Source organism: Urocitellus parryii, chromosome 7, assembly GCF_045843805.1.
Source record: "Urocitellus parryii isolate mUroPar1 chromosome 7, mUroPar1.hap1, whole genome shotgun sequence".
Lineage (NCBI taxonomy): Eukaryota > Metazoa > Chordata > Mammalia > Rodentia > Sciuridae > Urocitellus > Urocitellus parryii.
The window spans coordinates 179,374,122-179,399,619 of NC_135537.1; the positions used below are offsets into that span (position 1 = coordinate 179,374,122).

The 25,498-nt window shown below is 42.7% G+C and overlaps 3 protein-coding genes and 1 pseudogene across 6 annotated transcripts in view; 3 read left to right on the forward strand and 1 right to left on the reverse strand.

Annotated features, from left to right (window-relative positions):
- Positions 1–38, forward strand: part of Mettl23 (methyltransferase 23, arginine) — a 4,388-nt gene extending 4,350 nt beyond the window's left edge. Inside the window, exon 5 of the mRNA XM_026404848.2 lies at positions 1–38. This exon is cut by the window's left edge and continues 1,003 nt beyond it. The gene's annotated coding sequence lies outside the window, so the exon portion shown is untranslated.
- A 584-nt stretch (positions 39–622) lies between these two features.
- Srsf2 (serine and arginine rich splicing factor 2) lies at positions 623–3,083 on the reverse strand. Of its 4 annotated transcripts, XR_003302215.2 has the most exons (5): positions 2,007–3,083; positions 1,567–1,877; positions 1,284–1,387; positions 1,124–1,190; positions 623–648 (listed from the first exon to the last, which is right to left on the reverse strand). XR_003302215.2 is itself a non-coding variant. In XM_026404847.2 (3 exons), the coding sequence occupies exons 1-2, from the start codon at positions 2,366–2,368 to the stop codon at positions 1,574–1,576; spliced, it is 666 nt and encodes a 221-aa protein (XP_026260632.1). In that variant the 5' UTR covers positions 2,369–2,602; the 3' UTR covers positions 623–648; positions 1,567–1,573. The 4 variants fall into 4 exon arrangements, 1 of the variants encoding a protein (XP_026260632.1); XR_003302214.2 differs by lacking the exon at positions 1,124–1,190; XR_003302213.2 differs by having other exon boundaries at positions 1,124–1,387.
- A 139-nt stretch (positions 3,084–3,222) lies between these two features.
- The window catches only part of Mfsd11 (major facilitator superfamily domain containing 11), a 30,234-nt gene continuing 7,958 nt past the window's right edge, over positions 3,223–25,498 (forward strand). Inside the window, exons 1-10 of the mRNA XM_026404846.2 lie at positions 3,223–3,569; positions 4,045–4,100; positions 6,837–6,944; positions 7,482–7,561; positions 7,680–7,776; positions 8,960–9,018; positions 9,863–10,007; positions 15,376–15,416; positions 22,520–22,585; positions 24,296–24,421. Coding sequence (XP_026260631.1) covers positions 3,474–3,569; positions 4,045–4,100; positions 6,837–6,944; positions 7,482–7,561; positions 7,680–7,776; positions 8,960–9,018; positions 9,863–10,007; positions 15,376–15,416; positions 22,520–22,585; positions 24,296–24,421 — 874 coding nt within the window. The 5' untranslated portion in view covers positions 3,223–3,473. The remainder of the gene's footprint in view (positions 3,570–4,044; positions 4,101–6,836; positions 6,945–7,481; positions 7,562–7,679; positions 7,777–8,959; positions 9,019–9,862; positions 10,008–15,375; positions 15,417–22,519; positions 22,586–24,295; positions 24,422–25,498) is intronic.
- On the forward strand, positions 5,929–6,264 carry LOC113194001 (intraflagellar transport protein 25 homolog; annotated as a pseudogene).

Below are 25,498 nucleotides of genomic sequence, written 5' to 3' on the forward strand. Positions count from 1 at the left end.
ACAGCTAACCAGCATTACTCAACTGCTACACAACTGCGCCTAGTGCACAAAAATACATAAGAGAAGAGATTAGAATTGTGTTTGGTAAACAATCCTTTAAAAAAAAAAATCAAGTCTTTTCACCTGAAGTCTTTATACAAATTTGGATTCAGATTACCATTTAGGTCTGAAGGTAAATAACATATAAACAAATTTACACCAACTTTTGTAGGTTTTTAATTTTAAGGAATGAAGGCAATGTTGAGTCAATCTCTTGACAGCTTTAGGCTGTGTGTAATGGCTGCACACGTTTCCTTAAAAGTCAGGAGGCCACAAATTAGGTTACCAATCTGTTTAATTTCAAACAAAAAAAGTCAGCACTATATAAACAAAATGAAATTTTACCTCAAATATCCAATCCAATAATGAAATCTGAAGTCGTTCACCTCACTAAATTACAAGAAATTTGAATAACAGCAACAAAATGGCACATAAAATGAAGTTTGCCACCTGAGGCAAAGATTAAAACAAGTAAAAAGTTAGACAAATGTTACAAAATAACCTTTTCAACAGCCAGTTGCTTGTTCCAAGGACTCTTCGATGCACCGATGGACTGAATATGTAGTCCTTTTTCCCCCAAGTCCTCCTTTATGCTGCTTTCGGATACATCTAGGTTTGAAAAGAAATAGGTTCAGTTTACCTTCCAATACTTACAAAGATATAGTGCACATGGTTTCAGTTTCAGGCATGTACTTACTAAAAGGCTCTGGTGAAACAAGGAGGTTACAGTAAGGTTCCACCCAGCCACTATCCGGTTTTTTTTTTTTTTTGTCTTTAAGGCCCAATTAAGAGATTTTTGAAGGCTACCAACAGCATTTAGAAGTTTGAATTTTTGGCCAAATAACCAAGGTGGAAAAAGATAAGGGGGGGAAAAAAGGAAAAATAAAAAAAAGGGCTGTATCCAAACAAAAACTGGAAATCGGGAAATTATTGTATTCTTTAAGTAACTTATTTTCAAATAAAACATTTGGCAATTGAGATTAACGTCTTTATTGAGCTACTCAGGGCCCTTTCCTTTTAAAAAACAGGACCAAACAATTTGAGAGTTAAAGACACACTATCCTTTCCCCACCCAGTGCAATACCTGCATAAACTTTCTTTTGGGGTTCCAAAAAGTTCATTGCTTCTTAATTGCAATTCGTTTGCCACATCTATTAGAATACGAAGTCCCATCAGCACAACAATAGTTGAACTGATCGTTTGTCTCTAAGAGGATAGTGCATCTTTAACGTTTAAAGACAAACCTGCTCCAATACACGCCCACAGAAACTGGTCCCTGGAGGATCAGCCAAATCAGTTAAAATCTGCAATACTGGCCAATATTCTTTTATCAAACAGGAGACCGCAGCTTTAAAGGGGGAAAATGCAGACGTTGGATAAAAACAGCAAGAAATAGTCATTTTCATCAATAGGTCTCAAACAGCTTACGAACAGCCACTCAGCTAAGCGCCACACTCATGCTCCTGCACCCCTCGACTCGCCCAGCGCAGCCCTCCGCAGCCGGGCGGGCGGCGGCGCCGACATTACCATGTGCTCACGAGGACACGGCGCCCTCCTCCTCCGGAGACTTGGGCGGGCTCTTGGACCGCGAGCGGGACTTGGACTCCCTCTTGGACACTGGCGGCGGGCTTCGGGAGCGGGACCGGGAGCGCGAGCGGGACCGGGAGCGGGACACCGACGACGACTTGGACTTGGACCTGCGCGCCGAGCGGGACTTGGAGGTGGAGCGGCTGCGGGAGCGCGTGCGGGAGCGCGACTTGGAGCGGCTGTAGCGCGAGCGGCTGCGGGAGCGGGACCTGCTGCGACTCCGGGAGCGCGATCGGCGGCGGCGGCGAGGGCTGCGGGCGGAGGGAGGGCGCGGTGAGCGGCGGCCCCAGGCCTCCCGGGCCTCCCGCGCCCCGCCCCGCCGCCATTACGCCGCCGCCGCCATTTCCCGCCCGCCCGCCCCGCCCGCCCTCCGCGCTCACCTGCGGCTCCGCCGGCCGTAGCCGCCGCCCCCGTACCTGCGGGGCGGCGGGCCGCGGCGGCTGTGGTGCGAGTCGGGCGGGCGGCCGTAGCGCGCCATCTGCACCCGCAGCTCGCGCCCGTCCAGCACGGCGCCGTCCATGGCGTCCATGGCGTCCTCGGCGTCGCGCTTGTCGTGGAAGCGCACGAAGGCGAAGCCGCGGGACTCCTTGGTGTAGCGGTCCCGCGGGATGTACACGTCGCCCACGCGCCCGTACTTCTCGAAGACGCGCCTCAGCGTGTCGGGCGAGGTGCGGTAGGTCAGGTTGTCCACCTTGAGGGAGGTCATGCCCTCCACATCGGGAGGCGGGCGGCCGTAGCTCATGGCTCCGAGGCGGCCCGGGGCCCCGCGAACTGGCGCCGAGACTCTAACGGCCTGGGCGGGCCCGCGCGCTGCAGGCAGGCGGCGGTCTTCTCAGGTCCGGGGGCGACGCCGCGCCCTAGCAGCTGCTTTCCGCGTGGAGAGGCCGGGAAGAGGGGCGGGCTGGCGGGCGTGCTAGCTCCGCAACTGGGCGCACCTGAGCAGCAACTGGATCGGCGGCCGAACCCAGCGCCCATTTATAGCCCTTCTCACAAAATGGCGCCCGCGCCACCCGGAAATGAATCCTCTGATTGGCTCGCCTCACCCGCTCCGTAACGTCGCCGCCGCGCGCCCCACCCCTGCCCGGCGCGCCTGCGCAGAGGTTAGCGGGCGGGCCAAAAACCGCGCAGTCACCGCAGGCGGGAGGGGGGAGTGGAACCTAGGGCAGTTGGAAAGCCCGCGAAATGCTCTTTCAGACGGCGAGACAGAACCTGGGCGCTCAGGCTGGAGGAAGGAGAGGCGGGCCCTATCTCAACCCCGCCTGTTTCTCATGCCAGTACGAGAGCTCCACGCAGCTCCTGGGCGCAGCCCCAGCCCCGCCTCTGTCAGAGTGGTAGTCCTGTTCCCAGTGCTTTGTATCCTCGCCGCCTCAGACTCCCTCCCGGTAGCTCGCTACGGCCTAAGGCTGGGTCGCTACCCCTGGGCCTGGGGCTCTCGCGGTACGCGTGCTCGGCCCTGCATCCGGGACTCCCCTTCCCAGAGGGCGCCGGGGCGCGGTCAGCTGACAGGCCTCGTGACCCGCGAGGAGTCAGGCGGCTGGAGGGCGGGGCCGGGGCTGCCGCTCTCCCCCGTGCGCGCCCGCTGTCTGCAGTGGCCCTGCCTGTGGCGCTCCCGGCGTCGCCCCTTCCCTGCTCGGGCCGCGTCTCGGGAATGCTCGGCCGTGCCGCCCGGCACAGCGTCAGCCTGCGCCAGGTGCCGGCCCTCGACTGCAAGCTGCCAGTTCGGCCGCTCGGCTCCTGGCGCTGCCGGCTCCGCACCGCCGCGTCTCGTCCCCAGGGTCGTCGCCGCTGCGCCCCGGGAGCGCTGACTGCCCTGGGCCGCTGTCGAGCTCGGGCAGGGCGGAGCCAAAATGTCCCCGGAGTCCAAAAAGCTCTTCAACATCGTCATCCTAGGAGTCGCCTTTATGTTTATGTTCACCGCCTTTCAAACTTGTGGCAACGTGGCGGTGAGTCGGCGCCTGCCTCCTGCTTGCAGTGCCTGTCCCTGCGTCCCCGAAAGCAAAACGCCAGTCGTGTCCGGTGGCGCGGACAGGGCCCCTTCTCTCTTCCCACCTGCCGCCCCGTCTTCCGTGGTTAGGTTTGATTTCACGGGCCAGACTTTGCTCCTTCACGGGGTGCTTCATGTTCCCTTTGTTTCTCAGTTCGACTTTGGGGTGTCGACCCTCGTTTTTTGTTCCTTGCCTGCGTGAAGCTCCCCCTTGATACTGGGATGGTCAAGGTGATAGAACCCTAAGCACAGGTACCGCTGGTTACCTCCGGCCCTTTAGTTAGTGTGCAGCTCTAGCTGTCCTCCTCCTCCTCTCATAGTGGACTTGCATTGTGAATTTTGACAGTTTTTCTTCTGAGTGCGTGGAATTGGACTTTCCAAGGGGGAGGGAGATTGCAAAACATTTTCCTTGATTAGTTTTATCTTCTACGCAGCAAACTGTCATCAGGAGCTTAAATAGCACGGATTTTCACGGCAGTGGATATACCAGGTATTGTACTGTATGTAATGGTAATTGTGTAAGTTCCATCAGAATCACTAGGAATAAAATACTATGGTTGAATCAATAAAATACTGTGGTTGAATCAGTGATGATTGCGCTTTTCTTCTGGCCATCTAGTTTATTGGGATGAACATAATGCAATTAGAGGGGACTAGTTAGGTTTCCTGTGGAATGAGAGACTAGTGTTTTGAAGACCTGCTTCACACACAGCCTGATTGCTTACTTAGTTACCTTAGAGTTATTTCTATAATCCCAGTTTCTTTGCTAATCTGATAGAGATAAATCACTTGGTGTAGTGTGTGACATTTAATAAAGTACTGTCCATTATGAAATCACAAATGTTTCATGTGATTTTTGAATCATTCGATCTTCCTGTTTTTGCGATTTTGTAGCAACTATAGTTCATTAGGCACCTTGAGATTTTTGCTTAAGGTGTTCAGTTCCAATTTTATAGATGAGGAAAATGTAAAGACCTTCACAGATCACTAGTATCTTATGATTGAAGCTGCAGGAGGATGGGGGTAGTACATATGTGCATGTATACAAAGGTTTCTCTTTATTGTAGTACTGGAAATTGAACCCATGGATACTTTACCATGGAGCCACATTCTCAGCCCTTTTTATTTTTTGAGATAAGGTCTTGCTGAGTTGGTGAAACTGGCCTTGAACTTCGAAGTCCTGCCTCAGCCTCCTGAGTAGTTGGGATTACAAATGTGTGCCATTGCTCCTGGCAAAACGTTTTTGATTGGCAAAAATTATATATATTTATTGGTACAACATAATTTTTCAAAGTCTGCATACATTATGGAATGACTAATATGGGTTTCTCAAATCTTTCTATAGTTAAGAATTGAATTGTGGCATTTCCCTGTCCCAAACTCTTCTTATTTGGTTATTATCTATGTTAAACCATATATATGATATTTGAGAATAAAGAATGTTAGTATCCATTTTTCTACATGGCTTAATAGTAATATCACATTTTTTGGTAATTCTGTGTTTTCAAGTGTATTCTAAATTAAAAAATGAAGGAATACATTTGATATTGATTCATAAAAGCCAGAAAACAGTTTGCTTTACAAGTATTGGCTAGTAAATGAAATCAGGACCCTGGAAATGGTTTTAATCACACTTGTGCAAGATATTATAGTAGGCCTGGGTCCATAGAATCTGGAAGAGGTACAAGTGAAACCATTATTTTGAGTTAAATACATTCCAACTCCGTGCTTGGTATTGTAGCAAAGAAATGTTATGCAGTTACCAAAAGTGGTAGGCTAACTTTGTAGAGTGGACTAGTTGATCTAGACTCCTGGAATCAGGTTGTCAGGATTGGGAACCTGGCTCACCATTCTTACCAGCCACACCGATGAACTCCTGGCAACTTATTTCACTCCACTGTATTTCAGTTTCCTTTTCTGTGAAATGAGATCAATACCTTTTTTTGTAAGAGCTGTTAAAATTAAAAGCAAAATTCCTGTAAAGTACTTGACACAATACCTGTTGTATGTTAGCAGTTACTGTAACTTAGCAATTCATTGAAAATTGATTCAAAGCATCTGACGGGACTTTAGTGTTATGTACAAGTGAAAACTTTATATGACATTCTGTTTAAGAATGCAATCACTGACAAATGTGAATATTTATTACAAATCTACAGACTCTAAATAGAAATTTTAAAGTGAAACCTTTTTGAAACTGGGCATGATGGGAGCTGGAGGAGACTACAGGTCCTGGCCCCAGGGAGACAGGATGCACAGAAAGGGCATGTGAACTGCAGGTGAAACCAGTGGCCCTGGTTTAGGGTTAACACTTGAAGATGAGAAAATTTGATCTCTGTTTGAACTCTGAAGGGGCTGAAGTGGTTTTAGTTACATCAAGTGATGAAAAACACCCACCTTAAAATATCATTGGTGGGAATCCAGAAACATTTTGGACTACCATAGGAATGTTCCCCCAGGAGTTCATCATGTGTTTTCACATATAATAAAGCTTATAATACAAAGTTACTTAGCGTGGACCTTGAAGATTGAAAAGACCACATCTAAAGAGCCTGTCAGTTTTGAGCATTGGATTGAAAAAGATTTTGTACACACAGAGGGGCAGCTTCAAAATGAAGAAATTGTGGCTCATGATGGCTTCTGTACAAACTTGATATTCATAATTACATCAGCTTTTAGTCATTTTATATCTGTACGTAGTATTTCTGCAAAGAGAATAGTAGTCTCAAAGTCATTCTTAGTAATTATAATAAAATGCCTTGCATAGTCTTTAATAATATATTTAAACATGAAGTTGTCATTGATGTACTTTAGTAAAAAGATTTATATCCAAAAAAAAAAAAAAAACTACGCATGATGATAACATGCTGTAATCCCAGTGGCTTAGGAGGCTGAGGCAGGAGATTCACAAGTTCAAGGTCTATTCTTGGCAATTTAGCAAGGCCCTATCTCAAAATTTAAAGAAAAGTGTGTGGTTGGGGGGACTGAAGATGTAGCTCAGAGGTAGAGTGTTCCTAGGTTCAATCCCAGTACTGTTAAAAAAAAAAAAAAAAAAGTAGTGGTGCGAAGGCTGGAAATGTAGCTCAGTGGTAGAGTGCTTACCTAGCATGTGTGGGGCCCTGAATTCAAGGTCTGATACTATTTTAAAAAAAAAAAAAAAAATTTTTTTCTGAGAATAGTATTTAGGGATTTTGTTCTTTAATTCTCTTTTGTGTGTTATGTACAGCATGGCAATTATTTATGGAGTGTTCTCTGCTTCAAATTTGATTACACCATCAGTGGTTGCCATTGTAGGACCTCAGCTCTCTATGTTTGCCAGTGGTTTATTTTACAGGTGAGTAGTGCAGTCTTTTTTTCACTTGTTTGCTTAGAATGCCTCCAGTGCCTTTCCAACATATAGTAAACTTTGAAAATTTCTTGCAGACTTGGACTGAATAGGGTATAATTGGTATTTTAGGGAATTGGCTCTCCGCTTCTTGTTCAGGGATACAATGTTCTAATTGATGGGAGATGTGTTATCAGCTTTCATTTTACTATTAATATATAGTATCCAAAAATCTCTGTAAGGTTTGAAAAGAACTTTCTGTGAAATAATGTAACTTTCTATCAGATTGACTAATAAGGATTCAGATGAAGTAATGAAGTGCTTCTGGGCTCTGGGGCTGTAGTTCATCATGTGCTAAACTATTAGCACAAGCCTTTGTAAACCTGTAAAATGCCTGATTTTAAAATTTTGAGTAGGTCACATTTAAAGACCAAGACATCCTGTACGGGTTGAATGTAAAAGAAGAGCATAACTGATTCCTAGAGGCATGCTGGGCACTGTTTCAGGTGTGGTTTGACTGTAATGCGTTGACCTGTTACATTTTAGCATGTACATTGCCGTTTTTATCCAGCCTTTCACATGGTCCTTCTACACTGCATCTGTTTTCATTGGAATTGCAGCTGCTGGTGAGCATTTTGATTTTTACCTTGTTTTCTTTTCTGGGGCCTATCTATGGGTATCATGCCTTTAATATACAAAGACAGGGGATTTCATTTTCTTGATAAACTTTTGGTTTAATTTTAGTACTTTGGACAGCACAAGGAAACTGCCTGACAATAAATTCAGATGAGCACACTATCGGGAGAAACAGTGGAATTTTCTGGGCACTCTTACAGTCCAGGTAATAATAATTTTGGAGCTCAGTCTCCACTTTCTTTTCAGACCTTTTATTAAAACCTATTTTGTTTAAAATTCAAATCTTTCATGTTTTGTGACTCAAGTTTCTGGCTAAATATGATACAGATTCAGAATCTTATAGGATTACTTTAAATGCATGGATTACTTCATTGGAACATAAGATTTGTAAATAGAAAATAATTTAACCTCCATGTATTTAGCATTTGTTAGAAACTATTGGATTCTTTGCTTATTTTGCTTAATCTCACATAATCTATGAGAAGGTGTTAGCTCCATTTTACAGATGGAAAAATAGACTAATAGTAATTCATCCAAGTAAAACTGTTGTTATCTGAACTTCAGCAGCCATATCCTTCCCACTGAGCTACACTGCCTGATAAATGTAAACAGATACACTAAAATTCAGAAATGAGACTAATTATTCCAATATTTTTATGTGTTTTCTAAGGAAAAAAAAAAGCAAAAACAGTCATTTTGCTATGACCATTGGATCTCAGGAATCTGCCTTGAGGATTTAATTTCATGAGTCTTGCCTAGAATTATGGCCCCAACAAGGCTTAGCAAATGAAAATGTTTAGTTTTAAGGAGCAATAGATTAAGAAACAGGCATGCAGCACACACCTGTAATCCCAGCAATTTGGGAGGCTGAGGCAGGAGGATTGCAAATTCAAACACCAGAATCAGCAACTTGGTGAGACCCTGCCTCAAAATTCACTGGTACCAAAAAAATAAAAAGAAAGAGGCGTGTGAAAGATTCCTTCCTTAGGAAGGTGTTCTCAATAAGGAATCTGATTAGATGCAGATAACTAGATCATAGATTTGTTTTTGTAGATTCTCGAGGATTTTAAAGTAGCATAAACTTGTTTCCAAGAAGTCATTTCCAGAGTGTTTGTAAGTCACATGTTTCAAAGTGAGTCAAGCCCTGTGGAGGGCAGCTCTGAATCAGGTTACTTTCGCATGGACAGAGTCTGAATTCCATCTGGGTTAGTCCAGTTTTTCAGAAAGAGTCGAGGTGGAGTTGAAACTGTTAAATGACCTAGGGCAGGTAGATGAATTTAAAAATTATGACTGTCTCTCTCAATGAATAATGGGAATAGTTGTTTTTAAAAACCGTAAGTATTCCAATAATTCCCCAGCATCCTCTCCCCTCCCTTTTCTTCCCCCAGCTTGTTCTTTGGAAATCTCTACATATATTTTGCCTGGCAAGGGAAAACTCAAATATCAGGTTTGTTTTATTTACATTATTCCATTCAGATATAGTCAAAAAGAATTCCTATTAAGTAGTTCCTCAGAAAAATAACCCATTGCTGCTTTATTGAGAGGTATTATAATGCACTTTGGTACCTCAGGTCCTTGGATGCTTGTTTTAAGTAAGCTTCTCCCTTGGATTCTATCATTAATGAGGATTATAGTTTATGACTATGCTCCAAGCAGGTAATACCTCGGACAGGTGTAAGGTCAGTCTTCAGGGGACTTGAGAGCTCAGTTGTTTCTTCTGTACGTTTCTTTTTTTATATATACTTTTTTTTTTTTTTTTAATGATTATTTTATTTTACATTTTGGCGGACACAACATCTTTGTTGGTATGTGGTGCTGAGGATCGAACCCGGGCCGCACGCATGCCAGGCGAGCGCGCTACCGCTTGAGCCACATCCCCAGCCCCTTTTATATATACTTTTTAAAAAAATATTTTTCAGTTGTAGATTGTCACAGTATATCTATTTATTTATTTTTATGTGGTCCTGTGGATCAAACCCAGTGCCTCACACATGTGAGGCAGGTGCTCTACCACTGAGCTATAGCCCCAGCCCCTCTTCTGTACATTTCTTTGGTTAAAAGAACCCAAGTAAATTCTTGTACTGTTTTCTTTGGGATAGTCAGTATTTCTCTAACTGTAAGACATAGGTGAAAGTGGCCTATTTATCACCTAATCTTAACTTTTTACTCATGCATTAAAGTCAGAATTTAATGAGGAAACATTTTACTGGTTAAAAACAACCCTAGATATAACAGTAAATTCTGGAATTGTCTGGTTGATGCTATCTGCTTTCTCCTTTTTTTCTCCCTAGAGAGTGACCGAAGAACTGTGTTTATTGCCCTGACAGTGATTAGTCTTGTGGGGACAGTTCTATTCTTTCTCATTCGGAAACCAGATTCTGAAAATGTCCTTGGAGAAGATGAGTCTTCTGATGACCAAGACATGGAAATGAATGAGTAAGATGTTGGAGATATTCATTTTCATGTTAAAGTAAATTTTAAGTAAATTTGTCTAATCTAGAGACTACCACCCTGCTTTGTCACGACCTATATCTGATGCTCCTGAAGGTTACCACAGGCCAACAGGAGAGGAGCCTTTTCAAGGAAAGAAAGGAAGAAAATAAGGGTGGGTGGTGAGGGAGAGAGAAGGCAAAGGTCATCTGAGGAAGGAAGGCAGTGAAAGGTTTTACAGGGGATTTATATCTGCCCCCAACTTTGCCACTGACGCATGTGACCCTGCACAGTAGCAGTAACCTCTCCTTCCTGATCTCTAGCCCCAGTTTCCTTGCTGAATTTCGCGGGCCTCCTGTGTGTGTTTTGTGTGCCAGGATGAGAGCTTAGAAAGTGAAATATCAAACAGTCTTTGCCCTTGGTTTCTGTCTGTGTAATACAGCTCTGGGTCTTTCTGATTCCTGAGGGGTGGGTGAGAGGAGGGCCAACAACACTTGCTTGTCACCACTGGCCCTTAGCTTATGGTACCTGATTCTCGTACTGACCTGTGTAGGTGCTTTCCCAAAAGTAATCCAAATGGGAAACAAGCATGTGGCCATGTTTTTGTAAATTACCTGAGCACATTTTAGTGGTGATGCAACTTAAAACATCACAGGCAAATTTGTCTGAAGTAATGTCTCAGTTTGAGAAGGGGAAATGAGAAATTAATCTTTGCCACCCTCATTTTGCTTTGTGTGTGATTGATAAATTGGGAAAGTTGTCTTTTAGCTTTTTATCTATTGTTAATTAGATAAACATTATTGAGCATTGAGCATTCTGTGTGTTGCCTTTTTAATCTAAAATGTGTGTCTGTTGTGTGCATGTGCCTGTGCACAGCCTCATACCACGCAACAGTGTTTCGTTCATTGGTGGGCCACGTGTACAGTGGTGGTCCCATAGGATGACATCGCTTAGTGACACGGTTAGCTGGCCTGATTCCTGTGAGTACACTCTGGTATTGGCACTTTTAAAATTGCCTAGTGATGTGTTTCTCAGCACACTGTTCTCTCGTTAAGTGGCACATAACTTTTTAAGCACAAACCATGGGTATTAGAGAAGGGGTTTGTGTACCTGTGATAAGGTTCAGCTCTTAGGACTACTGCTCAGCCTGTTTAGCTTTCTCTCTTTTTAAATTGTCTTCCAAATTGGAGCCTCCATGTTTTGTCCCAGTAGCACTGCCCATGTGCTGGCTTCCTTGGAAACCTGAGAGAGACAGCAGTGGACAAGACTCAAGTTCTCTTATGGGACTTAACTATAAAAGGGGTGGTGGGGAGTGCACACACAAGAAAATGTCACCATGAGTGGTTAGGAAGAAAGTGGGTGGGGAGCTGGAGGGCTGGGGGTGCTCCCTGAGACCTCCCCTGGTGAGGAGTGAGGCTCAGTGGGCGGCCATTGCCAGAACCAGGCTGAGGAAGAGGGGCAGATAGGTGCCACGTGCTGGAAGGAGGGTGAGAACAGTGTTCACGTTAGATCATGTAATGCTAGGTGGGGAGTCTGCCTGTCACTAGTGGGGTTAGAAGCCATTGAAGGTGTAAGTCGGAACTGATATTGAAGAATCCCACATGCAGGCCTTTCAGCAGTGACATGAAGATGCCCAAAAGCTGCGCAGTCTGTCCTTTATCTCAAATGCTTGGTCTGCATCTCCGAGGACCTGCTAGCGGGGTGACCTTTGGGAGTTTCTTTGTTGGTGCCTGCCGCTGTCCTCCATCCCTCTTTCCCCCCTTCCCCCCTTCCCCCTGTACTTAAGTGCCTCTGCTATTCCAGGATTTTTCAGAGGATTGAGAATTGAACACAACCAAGTTTGTGCATTCTTTTTTTTTTTTTTTTAATTTTTTTTTTAAAATATTTATTTATTTATTTATTTTGGTTTTTGGTGGACACAACATCTTTGTTGGTTTGTGGTGCTGAGGATCGAACCCGGGCCGCACGCATGCCAGGCCAGCGCGCTACCGCTTGAGCCACATCCCCAGCCCCAAGTTTGTGCATTCTTGAGCTTACTTTCTGGTGGGGTGGGAGACACAGAAATAAGCTTTATCCTAAAAGCTTTAATGTGATAGAACACAGGCCACATAACCCACCATTTAGAGTGTACCATTCACTTCTTAATACATTCATATCATTGTGCATCCTTCAGCATAGCCGGTTTTATAGTACTACTTTTTTTGTATCAGGGATTTAAGCCAAGGGCACTTAACAATTGAGTTACATCCCTGGCCCCTTTTTATTTTTTGAGACAGGGTCCTTCCAAGTTGCTAAGTCTGGCTTTGAACTTGTGATCTTTCTGCTTCAGCCTCCTGAGTTGCTGGTGGTGTGTACCACCTGCCAAGCTAGAACATTTTTTTTTTTTTTTTTTTTTTTTTAGGGTTAGGAAATGCTTTATTCACTGGTTCATGGTTTTTTTTTTTTTTTTATTGTTGGTCGTTCAAAACATTACATAGCTCTTAATACATCATATTTCACAATTTGATTCAAGTGGGTTATGAACTCCCAATTTTACCCCGTATACAGATTGCTGTATCACATCAGTTACCCTTCCATTGATTGACAAATTGCCTTTCTAGTGTCTGATGTATTCTGCTGTCTGTCCTATTCTCTACTATCCCCCCTCCCCTCCCCTCCCCTCCCCTTTTCTCTCTCTACCCCTTCTACTGTAAATCATTTCTTCGATTAGTATTATCTTGTCTTACCCCTCCTTTCCTCTTATATGTCATTTTGTATAACCCTGAGGATCGCCTTCCATTTCCATGTGGTTTCCCTTCTCACTCCCTTTCCCTCCCACCTCTCATCCCTGTTTAATGTAAATCTTCTTCTCAAACTTTCGTCCCTACCCTGTCCTTGTTTACTCCCCTTATATCAAAGGGGTCATTTGGTATTTATTTTTTAAAGATTGACTAGCTTCACTTAGCATAATCTGCTCTAATGCCATCCATTTCCCTCCAAATTCTATGATTTTGTCATTTCTTAATGCAGAGTAATACTCCATTGTGTATAAATGCCACATTTTTTTTATCCATTCATCTACTGAAGGGCATCTAGGCTGATTCCACAATCTTGCTATCGTGAATTGTGCTGCTATGAACATCGATGTAGCAGTGTCCCTGTAGCATGCTCTTATTAGGTCTTTAGGGAATAGACCGAGAAGGGGAATAGCTGGGTCAAATGGTGGTTCCATTCCCAGCTTTCCAAGAAATCTCCATACTGCTTTCCAAATTGGCTGCACCAATTTGCAGTCCCACCAGCAATGAACAAGAGTGCCCTTTTCCCCGCATCCTCTCCAGCACTTATTGTTGTTTGACTTTCTAATGGCTGCCAATCTTACTGGGGTGAGATGGTATCTTAGGGTAGTTTTGATTTGCATTTCTCTGACTGCTAGCGATGGTGAGCATTTTTTCATGTACTTATTGATTGATTGTATGTCCTCCTCTGAGAAGTGTCTGTTCAGGTCCTTGGCCCATTTATTGATTGGGTTATTTGTTATCTTATTGTCTAATTTTTTGAGTTCTTTGTATATTCTGGTTATTAGGGCTCTATCTGAAGTGTGTGGAGTAAAGATTTGTTCCCAGGATGTAGGCTCCCTGTTTATCTCTCTTATTGTTTCTTTTGCTGAGAAAAAACTTTTTAGTTTGAGTAAGTCCCATTTGTTGATTCTAGTTGTTAACTTTTGCGCTATGGGTGTCCTATTGAGGAATTTGGAGCCCGATCCCACAGTATGTAGATCATACCCTACTTTTTCTTCTATCAGATGCCGTGTCTCTGATTTAATATCAAGCTCCTTGATCCATTTTGAGTTAACTTTTGTGCATGGCGAGAGATAGGGATTCAGATTCATTTTGATGCAAATGGATTTCCAGTTTTCCCAGCACCATTTGTTGAAGATGCTATCCTTCCTCCATTGCATGCTTTTAGACCCTTTATCAAATATAAGATAGTTGTAGTTTTGTGGGTTGGTTACTGTGTCCTCTATTCTGTACCAACATTTTTTTTTAATATATTTTCAGTTGTGGGTGAACATAGTACCTTTATTTTTTAAAAGTATTTTTTAGTTTTTTGTAAGTGGACACAATATCTTTTTTTACATTTATGTGGTGCTGAGGATCGAACCCAGCACCTCAAGCATGCTAGGCGAGCACTCTGCCACTGAGCCACAGCCCCAGGCCCCAGCTAGAACATTTTTATGACCCTAAAAAGGAGCCCCATACCTTAACCATCTAGTATCTTAAATAGAAATATGAAGTGGAGAAGGGGTATAGCATTATGGGTTGGCATCAAGAGTTGCAGAAGGGCAGGGGATGTAGCTCAGTGGTAAAGCACCTCTGGGTTCAATTCCCAATAGCAAATGAAATTTTTTTAGAAATGTAAAATGAGTTTCTTTACTATCTCATTGAATCCTAAGTGGTTTGCAGCTGAATTGATTGTATTTTAATGGTCTGCAGAATATAAGTCAGTTCTTATTTTGAGGGCTAAAGTACAAGATTTTGGTCTGAGGGCACTGCCAGGTAACAGAAACTACATAGAATTTGCTTCCAGGAAAGTTGTGAATTTGATGGTGAGAAAAAAGTACTCCTCTTGGTTAAAACATTCTATATTTAAAGATCTAGGAGAAGTAGACTTGGCTGGTAGGGTAATCTTTGTGAAAACGCTGTCATCTTAATCTTATTCTCAGTTTATTTTGATGACATTATCTTATTTAACTCCCACAGGTAAGTGACAGAGTCCTTATTTTGCAAATGAGGAAATAAAGCTTAGAGAAATGAAGTCACTTGTGTAATGTCACAGGACTAATAAGGGGCAAACTAGTACTCTTACTCCAAAACCTATGTTTTCAACCAAATTATTGTTCTGTATCCCAGCCATGTCACACCTAGGACATTAGTGGTCTTGAGGAATTTTTACACTGAAGGACCTAGTTTTTTATAGGAGGGATAGTGGGAAATTGACTATTTAAAGATCATTTTTATTTTTTTTTTAACTAGCAAGATAGGGTATATTTCTCTTCTGCCCAAAGTGACATTTCTAAAAGGGAGGTACATGAATGTATGTAATGAATTTATTATGATAATAAAGTATTGTTATCCATTGTTCAAAACACAGAGGTGCTGGATGGCACGTTGAACACAGTGTCTGCATCTAGGACCTGGGGCTTGAAATGGTCCCTGGAGCCAGGAGTGTTGGGGAATACTGGACGTATCTGCCAGGCCATGGAGAAGACAGAGCTTTCACAAACTGAGATGAAAATGAGATTTCCACTTAGCACCTTGGTTTTAGTATCTGGGTAATGTTTTTATTGTTTTCCTAATTTTCAAGGGAAAAACTTACTTTTATTTTATTTTCTCAGGTCTGCCCAGAACAATATGACAAAGGCAGTAGATGCATTTAGTAAGTATTTTCTGTGTCTGAAATTCAAGAACTGTTCAGGAGCACCTTCAGCGTTTGCCTTTCCCCTTTCCCTGGTAACTTTGGATTGACGATCCCTCAGTATTTTCATTTTTCCAGGTATGCAGCTTCAGCGTACATTAGTCTTTTCATAAAGGTCTAACGTGGCAGGTGTGTGAATGATTATATGACTGCCCACCTGAGCCAGGTGTGTGTGGAGGCTGCAGAGCACTCGGGTTCACCAGCTGCGGGGAGTTCTCTAGGAGTTCCCAGGGAGGTGGGATGGACTGTTTGCCACTCCTTGGAGCAGAACAGTGGCTCCCGCAATCTGGGAGTTGTAAGGACAGTCACTCTCATCCCCTGAGAGTTCTTCCTGGCTACGGGCTGCTGAACTCCGTGTGCTTTCCCTTCTGTAATCTCAAATGTTCTATAACATGCAGCTCGTTTTCTATATTTTAGAGAAAAGAAAACTGAGACTTAGAGAAATTTAATAATTTGCTCAAGACTAACCAGCTAGTCAGTGGGTACTGCACTGGGATTTGGACCCATACTGCCAGGCAGAGCCAGTGATTCTCATAATGGATGCCTTTTTTGGTTTCTTCAGAAGCAAGTAAGCATCCGACTTCAATTCTGCCCCTGGCTCTTCTCAGCTTCTCTGTTTCCCCAGCAGGAGAATCTCAAGAGTGCCAGTTCCTCTCCATAGGGAGCAGCCCACTATAGGCCATGGGGTCTCGTGACATAGACCCTGCAGCTCTTAAGTGTTTACAATTTTTTTCACTGGTTGTCTTGAATATGGCAAATTCTTGATCTGATCATCTGTGGCTGGCTCAGATGAGTTAAAGCATGCTTTTGACCAAGAGTAGCCTATATTTGGAAAGGGCCTTGTGGACAGGGGAGGTGGCGTTGCGTATGGAGTGTATCATTAGAATGGTTTTATCAGGCTTGTTTTATGCACCTTCAGGAATGCATTCATAATTATAAATTAGGCTACATATGTAATTAAATGAGGCATAGCCTGGTTGTCCTACAGGATGGGAGGTCACCACCATGCGAAGTCCACCTTTCACTCTTGAAGGTCTAGAGACTTGTCTGTCAGAAGAATCTTTTTTGTGTGTGTGGTGCTGGGGATTGAACCCAGGGCCTTGTGCATGAGAAGCAAGCACTCTACCAACTGAGCTATATCCCCAGCCCCAAGAACTGTTACTGATCAGAGGAATCAGAAGGGAAAGGACTCAGGTTAGGCAAACTCACAGAAAGTGCCATTTACCAGTCGATGAAGACTGTTGATGTTTTTAGTAGGCCCTTTCGGGGCATCCCTTCTTCCCAGGGCCCTAGAAAGCCATGCTGGCTTACATGGTGAGCAGGTGAGCATGTAGATAAGAAAGGGTGGTGATGACTATTGGATGCAGCCTCCCTGCTCCTAAACACAGAAGCCCTCTGTTGGCTCTTGATGGTTGGCCAGATTCAGGCTTTGTCTCAGCTCTTTCTCCAAAATGAGGAACTAACATCTGGGGCCATGTGTGTTACATCATGGAGCTATTGTTTATGTGGTAGTGCCCGGTTGTGAAAGAATGGATATTGAAATATGGAGAAACAGGGCAGCATCCAAAGGTGAGCACCCAGGATTGTTGGGAAGCACATTGAGAGGATGGTTCCTGGGTCCTTAGGGCAGTGTGAATCATGAGGTGCCACAGGAGAAAGAAGGTTTAAGTAATCTTCTATGGTCATTCATGACACTCCTCCACTTGGTGCTCTGAAGGAGGCTGTGCAAAGAAGGTTCCTACTTATCATCCAAAAGCACTCAATTCCTGAACTGAATGTAAGTGTAATGCGATTCTAGAACATTTGGTGCAACTGTATTTTTTGCTCTTGACTAAATCATGCTAAAGTTCTTCTGTTAGAATAAATATCTGAAAACAGCTGAGAGAGTCAGAAGTGAGAGACTTACCCTGATTAACTCTAAAACTATTATGAATTAATTTGAAAACAGGGAACTAGAAGGCTAGTGGAACAGTCTAGACTCAATTCCACCCCCAAATAGTGATACAGATTCAGTAAAAGTAGGTCTCAGGCAAGTTCAGGCAGTTGACTGTAGGAAAATACAGGAATCTATGCTCACCTTATACCAATTGAAGACTGAATTTGAAAAACAAACCATGAAAGTAATTGAAGAAAATAATTGGGTAGAGAATAGCCTTGTAAGCAGATAAACCAAACAATAAAGGGGAAATATATATATATGTATAGTCAGTGGGTCTTTTATGTATTTAAATGCAGTGCTGAGTTTCAAACCCAGGGCTTCACACATGCTAGGCAAGTACTCTACCACTGAGCCCCAGCCCCAGCCCAAAAGACTTGGTTTTTTGTTAATAAAATGCTAAACTGCAGTCCATCAACATAACCTAAGAGGCAAGGAAGTGCTTGCAGGATGTGGTGCAGAGCTGTTAGGAACTGTGGAGAAAGGCCCAAGTGCTCCATTAGAGCTGGTCGTAGCTTGACCACAAGAAGGGCAAATCGAAACTTTTTATTGAGTTTCAAAGAGATCATTCTTGCTGGGCATGGTGGTGCACGCCTGTAATCCCAGTTGCTCAGGAGGCAGGAAGTTCAAAGCCAGCCTCAGCAATAGCAAGGCACTAAGCAACTTAGCGAGACTCTCTAAATAAAATATAAAATAAGGGCTGGGGATGTGGCTCAGTGGTCTAGTGCCTCACTGAGTTCAATCCATGGTAAGGACACCCCATCCCACCTCCACACACAAAATAAGGAGATTATTCTCAGTGTTGTGGGAGATGGGCACTTGCATGCTAATGAGGATGGGTGCTTATATCACTTTAGGAAAAGTGATTTGTCAGTAAGTATCAAGCCTTAAAAACGTTTATACCTTTGCCCATTGGAATAACTCATTCCACTAAGCAATTATCTTTAGGAAATATTAAAAATAAATGATCTCTACAAATTTTCAAAAATATTTATTCTATTATGTGAAAAAAATTAGAAATAATGTAAATAGTAAGTTTAACTCTTGTTTAAAAAGAGCATAGAAAATCTGGAAAAAGAGTCATTAGGTGTCACTTTTTTAAATAGAGTAGCTTGCCAGGTTTGGTGGCGAATGCCAGTGGCTGAGGAGGCTGAGGTAGGAGGAGCACAAATCTCAGGACTGCCTCTACAATTTAGCGATACCCTGTCTGAAAAATAAAAAGGGCTGGGATGTGGCTCAGTGGTAGAGCACCCCTGGGTCCAATCCCCAGTATGAGATTGGGAGGTCTAAAAACTTACGTGGTGAAGAAGAAAAAAGAAGAAGAAGAATCCCTATCCCCATTAGCAGTCATTTCTCCTTCCCAGCCGTCTCCCCATCCATAGCCCTGGGCAGACATTGATTACCTTCAGTCTGTAGGTTGCTGTTTTAGACATTTCATGTACTTGAAATGCTACACTGTGTGTCTTTTGTGACTTGTTTCTTCTACTTCGCTGTCCATGTTGCAGCACATTCCAAAATGTGACTTTCTGTTCATCAGGTAACATGAATAATGCTGCTATGAATGTTTGTGTAGCTTTGGTGTGGATGGATGTTTTCTAATTTCTTGCAGTAGTGAAGTCCTGCTCATGTGGTCTCCTGAAACTCACCTGTGTAGGAATTGCCAGATTGTCCCTTCTTACATTCCCACCAGCAGTGAATGAGAGAGCCAGGTTTTCCACATTCTTGCAACTATTTCCTGTTTTTTAACTAAGCTCTCCTAGTGGTGTGGAGTGATAGCTCATTATGGTTTTGATTTGCACCATCATTTGGCTAATGATGTTGAGCATATTTTCACATGCTTTTTAGGGCATTTGTATATATCTTTCTTGGGAGAAATGTCTACTCAGTTCTTTTGCCATTTTTAAATCGGGTTGTCTATTACTGAGTTGTGAGAATGCTTTATATATTCTAGTTAAAAGTGTCTCGTATGTATGATTTGCAAGTAATTTTTACCATGGTGTGGATTTTCATTTTCTTGATAGTATGTTTTGAAGCACAAAAGTTTTAGATTTTTTCTTCTAGTTTTATTGGGGTATATTTGATAAATTAAAAATTAATTAATGTATATGTGTGGCATACAGTGTGTTTTCTTATATGTTGTGAAATTGATAACAATCAAGGTAATCAACATGTCTATCACCTAGTGTAATTATCACATTATTTTGTATGTGTTTGATGAGAATTTTTGGCATCTACTCTCTTAGCAAATTTCAAGTATACAGTACTGTTAACGGAGGTCACCAAGTTGTACCTTAGCTTACCAGAAGCTTACTCATCCTGCTTAATTGGAACCCAATACTATTTATTTAGTTAGTTAGTTTTGTACTGGGGATTTAACCCATGGGAGCTAAACCACTGAGCCATATCCCCAGCCCTTTTTAGTTTTTATTTGGGGACAAGATCTTGCCAAGCTGCTCAGACTTGCTAAGTTGCTGGGGCTGGCTTTGAACTCAGGATCCTTCTGGCTCAGCCTCCCAAACTGATGGGGTCACAGGCATGGCCAACACGCCTGACCTCATACTCTTTAATTAGCAGCTTTTCGTTTTCTCCTACCCAATCAGCCATGGACAAAAAAAGACTCCACGTATAAGTGGGACCACACGGTGTTTGTCTTTCTGCATCTGGATTGTTTCCCTTAGTATAGTATCTTACGGTTCAACTGTGTTGTCTCGTGTCAGGGTGTCCTTTTTTAAGGCTGCCTGGTAATCTAGTGTCTGTATTTTCTACTTGGTTGTTTCGGCGTGTTGGCTGTTGTGAGTGACACTGCAGTGAACGTGGATGCAGATGTTTCTTCAAGATGCTGATTTCATCTCCTTTGGGTATATACCAGGAAGTGGGATGGCTGGGTCATATGGTGGTTCTCTTTTTAACTTTTTTTTTTTTATATTTTTTTTTAATTTTAGGTGGACATGATGTCTTTATTTTTATGTGGTGCTGAAAATCGAACCCAGTGCCTCACACACGCCAGGCGAGTGTGCTACCACTTGAGCCACATCCCCAGCCCCTCTTTTTAATTTTTTGAGGAACCTCCATGCTGTTTTCCATAATGGCTATGCTAATTTACCCTCCCAGCATAAATTTTTTTTTTATTGGTTGTTCAAAACATTACAAAGCTCTTGACATATCATCTTTCATACATTTGATTCAAGTGGGTTATGAACTCCCATTTTTACCCCAAATACAAATTGCAGAATCACATCGTTTACACATTCACATTTTTACATAATGCTATATTAGTGACTGTTGTATTCTGCTACCTTTCCTATCCCCTACTATCCCCCCTCCCCTCCCCTCCCAAGTGTGCCCTTTTCTCCACATCCTTTCCAGCATTTGTTATTTTTTAATAATAGCCATGGTTAGCAGGTGTGAGGTGATATTATGGTTTTGATTAAAAAAAAAAATTTACTAGGGGCTGGGGTTGTGGCTCAGTGGTAGAGCACTTACCTAGCATGTGTGAGGCATTGGGTTCGATCCTTAGTACCACATAAAATAAATGAATAAAATGAAGGTATTGTGAGACCATCTACAACTCAAAAATATTTTTTTTAAAAATAGCTTCAAAGTTTTTTTTCTTTTATTATATGTGTTTTTGGTGTCCTAAGAAATTTTTGCCTGATTTTGGTCATGAAAGTTTATTCCTAAGTTTTCTTCTAAGAGTTTTATCGTTTTTTCATTTAGGTCTGGCCTCCATTTTGAGTTCTTTGTGAGTGGTGCAGTGTCATTCCTTTGCATGTGAATATCTAGTTATTCTCCCCCGGCCCCCCTCCTCTGAGTTACGCTGCTGCCTCTGTTGAAAATGAGTGTGGATGTAAGGACTTATCTGGATATGTGCCTCTGTCCCTGTGCCAGTGCCGTGCTGTGTTCCTTGCTGTGCATTTGGGAGTGGAGGTCTTCTAGTTTGGTTCTTTTTCGAGATTGTTTTGGCTTTTGTGTTTCCCTTGAATTTCTATATAAATTTTAGGATCAGTTTCTGCAAATAGATTATTTGTTTGTGTGGTTTGGGGAGTAGGCTTAGGTTTGTTACAAAATCGAACAGAAAGTATAGTTTTCAACCCCCATCCCCACACATGCATAGCTTCCCCCATTATTGGCTCCCACTAGAGTGGTATATTTGTTATAAAAAATGAACCTACACTGACATATTATCACTCAAAGACCATGGTTACAGTAGGGCTAATTTTGGTGTACATTCTGTGTGTACCCATTATCATAGTATCACACTACATAATATGTTAGAATTTCTGCTTGTTAACTAAATCTTCTGATTATTTTAAGTGAATATGCTTTGCTAGTGTTTTCTTTCTTTCTTTCTTTTTTATTGTTTTAATGCTGGGCATGGTGGCATAGGCCTGGCATCCTAGCTACTCAGGAAGCTGAGGCAGGAGATTGTGAGTTCCAGGTTAGCCTCGGCAACTTAAATGGGACCATGTCTCAAAATAAAATTTAAAAAATGGCCTGGGGGGGCTGGGGATGTGGCTCAAGCGGTAGCGCACTCGCCTGGCATGCGTGCGGCCCGGGTTCGATCCTCAGCACCACATACCAACAAAGATGTGTCCGCCGAGAACTAAAAAATAAATATTAAAAATTCTCTCTCTCTCTCTCTCTCTCTCCTCTCTCACTCTCTCTTTAAAAAAAAAAAAAAAATGGCCTGGGGATATAGCTTAGTGGTAGACTTACTTGCTTAAAATGCATGAAGCCCTGGATTTGATCCCCAGTAACACCCTCCTCCCCCCAAAAAAAATGTTGTTTTAAACCTTATTTTGATTATGTATTTTCTCCTGGAAATACTTGAAAATGATTGATTAAAATTTCTTATCACACCGATCCTGACCATATTCCAGTACTCCTGCAGTATCCTTTCAGTGTGTCTAGTACTTCTTCACATATGCTCAGGACATAAGGTATTTCTTTTTTTTTTTTTCCCTCTTTTTTTGGGACATAAGGTATTTCTGATTGCTTTTATTCTCACCCTGACACACAAGGATTCAGGACAGTGTGGTTATTGTAAGTTGTAAGTTGGGTGGACATTGCACAGCTCTTGGTTATTGATGGAAAGCTACTAAGTACTCCTGAATGTTCTTCTTTTCAGAGAAGTCTCTCAAGTTGTGTGTCACCAAGGAGATGCTCCTTCTCAGTGTCACTACTGCTTACACAGGTAAAGGAACTGCTGCTTCACTTTGCTTTGTTTGTGTAATGACTATAAGGACTGAAAACAGAAGCCATGCAGTTTTTTCTCAGACTTCTGTACTTTGGCTGTGCTTAGCAGGGTGACTTTTCTGATGACATCGATGGCTTGGGGTCCCCTGTGGCTGCTTTCAGAGGATGGCTGGGGATAGGCCTTCCAAGACCAGTTTCATTTGCATGTGTAGTGCTTTGCCAGGGTCAGTGAGAGATGGTGTTGGGCAGTCTGTCTCCCTGTCGTGTCAGGGCCTGTCCATCTGCATGACCCCCTCCATAGGACCTTGTAGTGTGGCAGGAGAGCCAGACTTACTAGTGGCCAAAGGCCCCAAAAACACATCAGGGAAGACTAGCAAACCTTCCCGTAGGTCTCCAGCATAACTTCCAGTACATTCTCTTGGTGACAACAAATCACAAGGCCAACCCAAATTCAGTGTGGAAGGCTTCCGCACGGGGGCAGGAAAGCCAGGACTCAGAGTTCATCAGCACCAACCACTCTAAGGCAGGGGGCGCATGACAGAAAACAGCCAGGAGAAAACCTCTAGCTTATGTGCACTAAGATCCCTTTAAATGAAATAGAAGCAGTGGTGATGTGGTGTGTCCCATGTGGAGCACTCTTAGGTCTTCAGGACAATGAGGAAATCTGTTTTCTTCTAGAAAGTGTTGGAGTGCCAGTTAATACTTCATTCCCCACTGGGGATGAAATCCAGGGTCTCACATGTGCTAGGCAAGCACTTTATCCCTGAGCTACTTCCCCAAGCCTTCTTCACATTTTATTTTATTTGAGTCAGGGTCTCATTAAGTTGCCCAGGCTGGCCTCTTCATTTTTTGGTACCAGGGATTGAACCCAGAGGCGCTTAACTATTGAGCCACATCCCCAGCCCTTAATTTTTTATTTTGAGATAAGGTCTTGCTGAGTTGCTTAGGGCTTCACTAAATTGCTGAGGCTGTTGCAATCCTCCTGCCTCAGCCTCTTGAGTCGCTGGGATTACAGGCGTGTGCCACTGTACCAGGCTTGGCCTCTTACCTTTTGATCTTTCTGCATGTGTCACCATCCTGGCTACTTTTAATTTTAGGTGTCTCATAAAACATCTTTATTAAACATCTTTAAAACTCACATTTAAGATTCTGTAGCATTAAAGAATGGAGGTCTTTTAAGGATTTACCCTAATTTTCTTTTCCTAAAAAAAAAAAAAAAAATGGGCTTAATTAAAACATTATTGTGGCGGGGTGGTGTGCTGGGGATTGAACCTGGACATTACTGTGTGTTTAAGAACAGTGGACATGCTCGCTTTGGCAGCACGAGTACTAAAATTAGAACTATACAGCTGTCTTCCTGCTGGGTATTCATGTGGCTGACAGAGTGGACAGGAATCAGGTGCTCTGTTGCCTTCTTCATATACGGGCACTCACCCGTCCTGTGGGTTCTGCCCTCCTGACACGGTTACCTCCCAAAGGCCGGTCTCTGTAGTGCTTAGGGGATTGGGGTGGCAACAGGTCATTTGCGGGCACGAGCATTTCATCCATAGTATGTTACTAATTCCCTTTTATCAGTTATGTAGCACAGAATTGTGCTCTCCTTGGGCAGTAACATTCCAGTCTCAATGAATTTACGATAGTATTAGACATAAAAAATGAAAAAGGAGAAAGTGAATGTAAAATTAAATCTTGATTTCTTTCCCTAAAGGTTTGGAATTGACTTTCTTCTCTGGTGTTTATGGAACCTGCATTGGTGCTATAAACAGGTTTGGAACAGAAGAGAAAAGCCTCATTGGACTTTCTGGAATCTTCATTGGTATTGGAGAAATTTTAGGTTGGTTTTTTTTTTTTTTTAAGTCTTTGCATTAAAAATACCAAGTGTACTTAAAATAGAAACATTAAGTATACTTCACCTCTGTGTACTTGAATTCTGTTTTCTCTACTTTTACACAAACAGGTGTGTTTTATTTTTCTATTATCAGTATTCTAAGATAAGTAAATTATAAAACATTTGCCAAATAATTCACAGGTTGGAAATCATAAATAAGCAAACGTGGTCTTTCCCAATTTTTCCTCTTAAAATACTTATGCAGAGTGTCTCAGAATCCCTGACCTTCTAGTTCTCTCTAAAACCAGCTGTGTGTCCAGCCATTTGATCCTATTCTGACACTAACTACCTGGAGTGAGCATCAAATTCTTATTGAAGGACAAAATTAACAACAGCTCGAAGATCTCATTGGCCTTATTTTCCATCTAGTATCAGGCAATGCTGCATTCCATGGCATAGAATAAAAGTTCCGGTGGCTGAGCAGAGAAGTTGGTTGTATGGATAGAGATGGGCTGAAAAAGACATTTTAAAATACGTTTCCTCATAAGACAGGGACAGGGAGACAGAACCATAAAAAATAACTGATTGATGTTAACTTCAGGTTGCATCTTATAAGGATTGAAGCAGGAAACTTCATTGTCATATTTGGGAATTTGGCTGTTATCTGATTCTCAGAAGGTCATACAGAGCAAGGAACTTCACCATCAGTGGCTCCACTGTCATTTTCAGTCTGGTCTCTTGGGCCCCAGTACAGGAGCTTAGTCCTAAACAGTGGTCTCCTAAAACATTCTGCTTACGGGTTAGGTCCCACTAATCACCTTCACTAGACTCTGCACTTCCATTTCATTTGGCTACTAGTTTGGAGGTTCTCTACACCTCCCTTTAGGTTTGATCATTTTCTAAAAATACAGAACTCCGGAAAATGCTGTAGTTGATATATGCAATTTTTAGTATTGTAAAGGATACAAATGCACAGCCAGATGATCTGGAACAAGGGTGAGGTCTGAAAGTGGAGGAGACTGTCCCCATAGAGCTTTCCAGCTTGTGGGTGTTCTAGGAAGCTCCCACAGCCCTGTCGAGAGG

What these genes read in the sequence shown, in the direction of transcription:
- Srsf2 (XM_026404847.2), bottom strand. Translation starts at nt 2,368, where the DNA reads ATGAGCTACGGCCGCCCGCCTCCCGATGTGGAGGGCATGACCTCCCTC. An exon ending in TACGGCCGGCGGAGCCGCAG is followed by an intron (nt 1,878 to 2,006) that starts GTGAGCGCGGAG and finishes CTCCGCCCGCAG; the next exon opens with CCCTCGCCGCCGCCGCCGAT.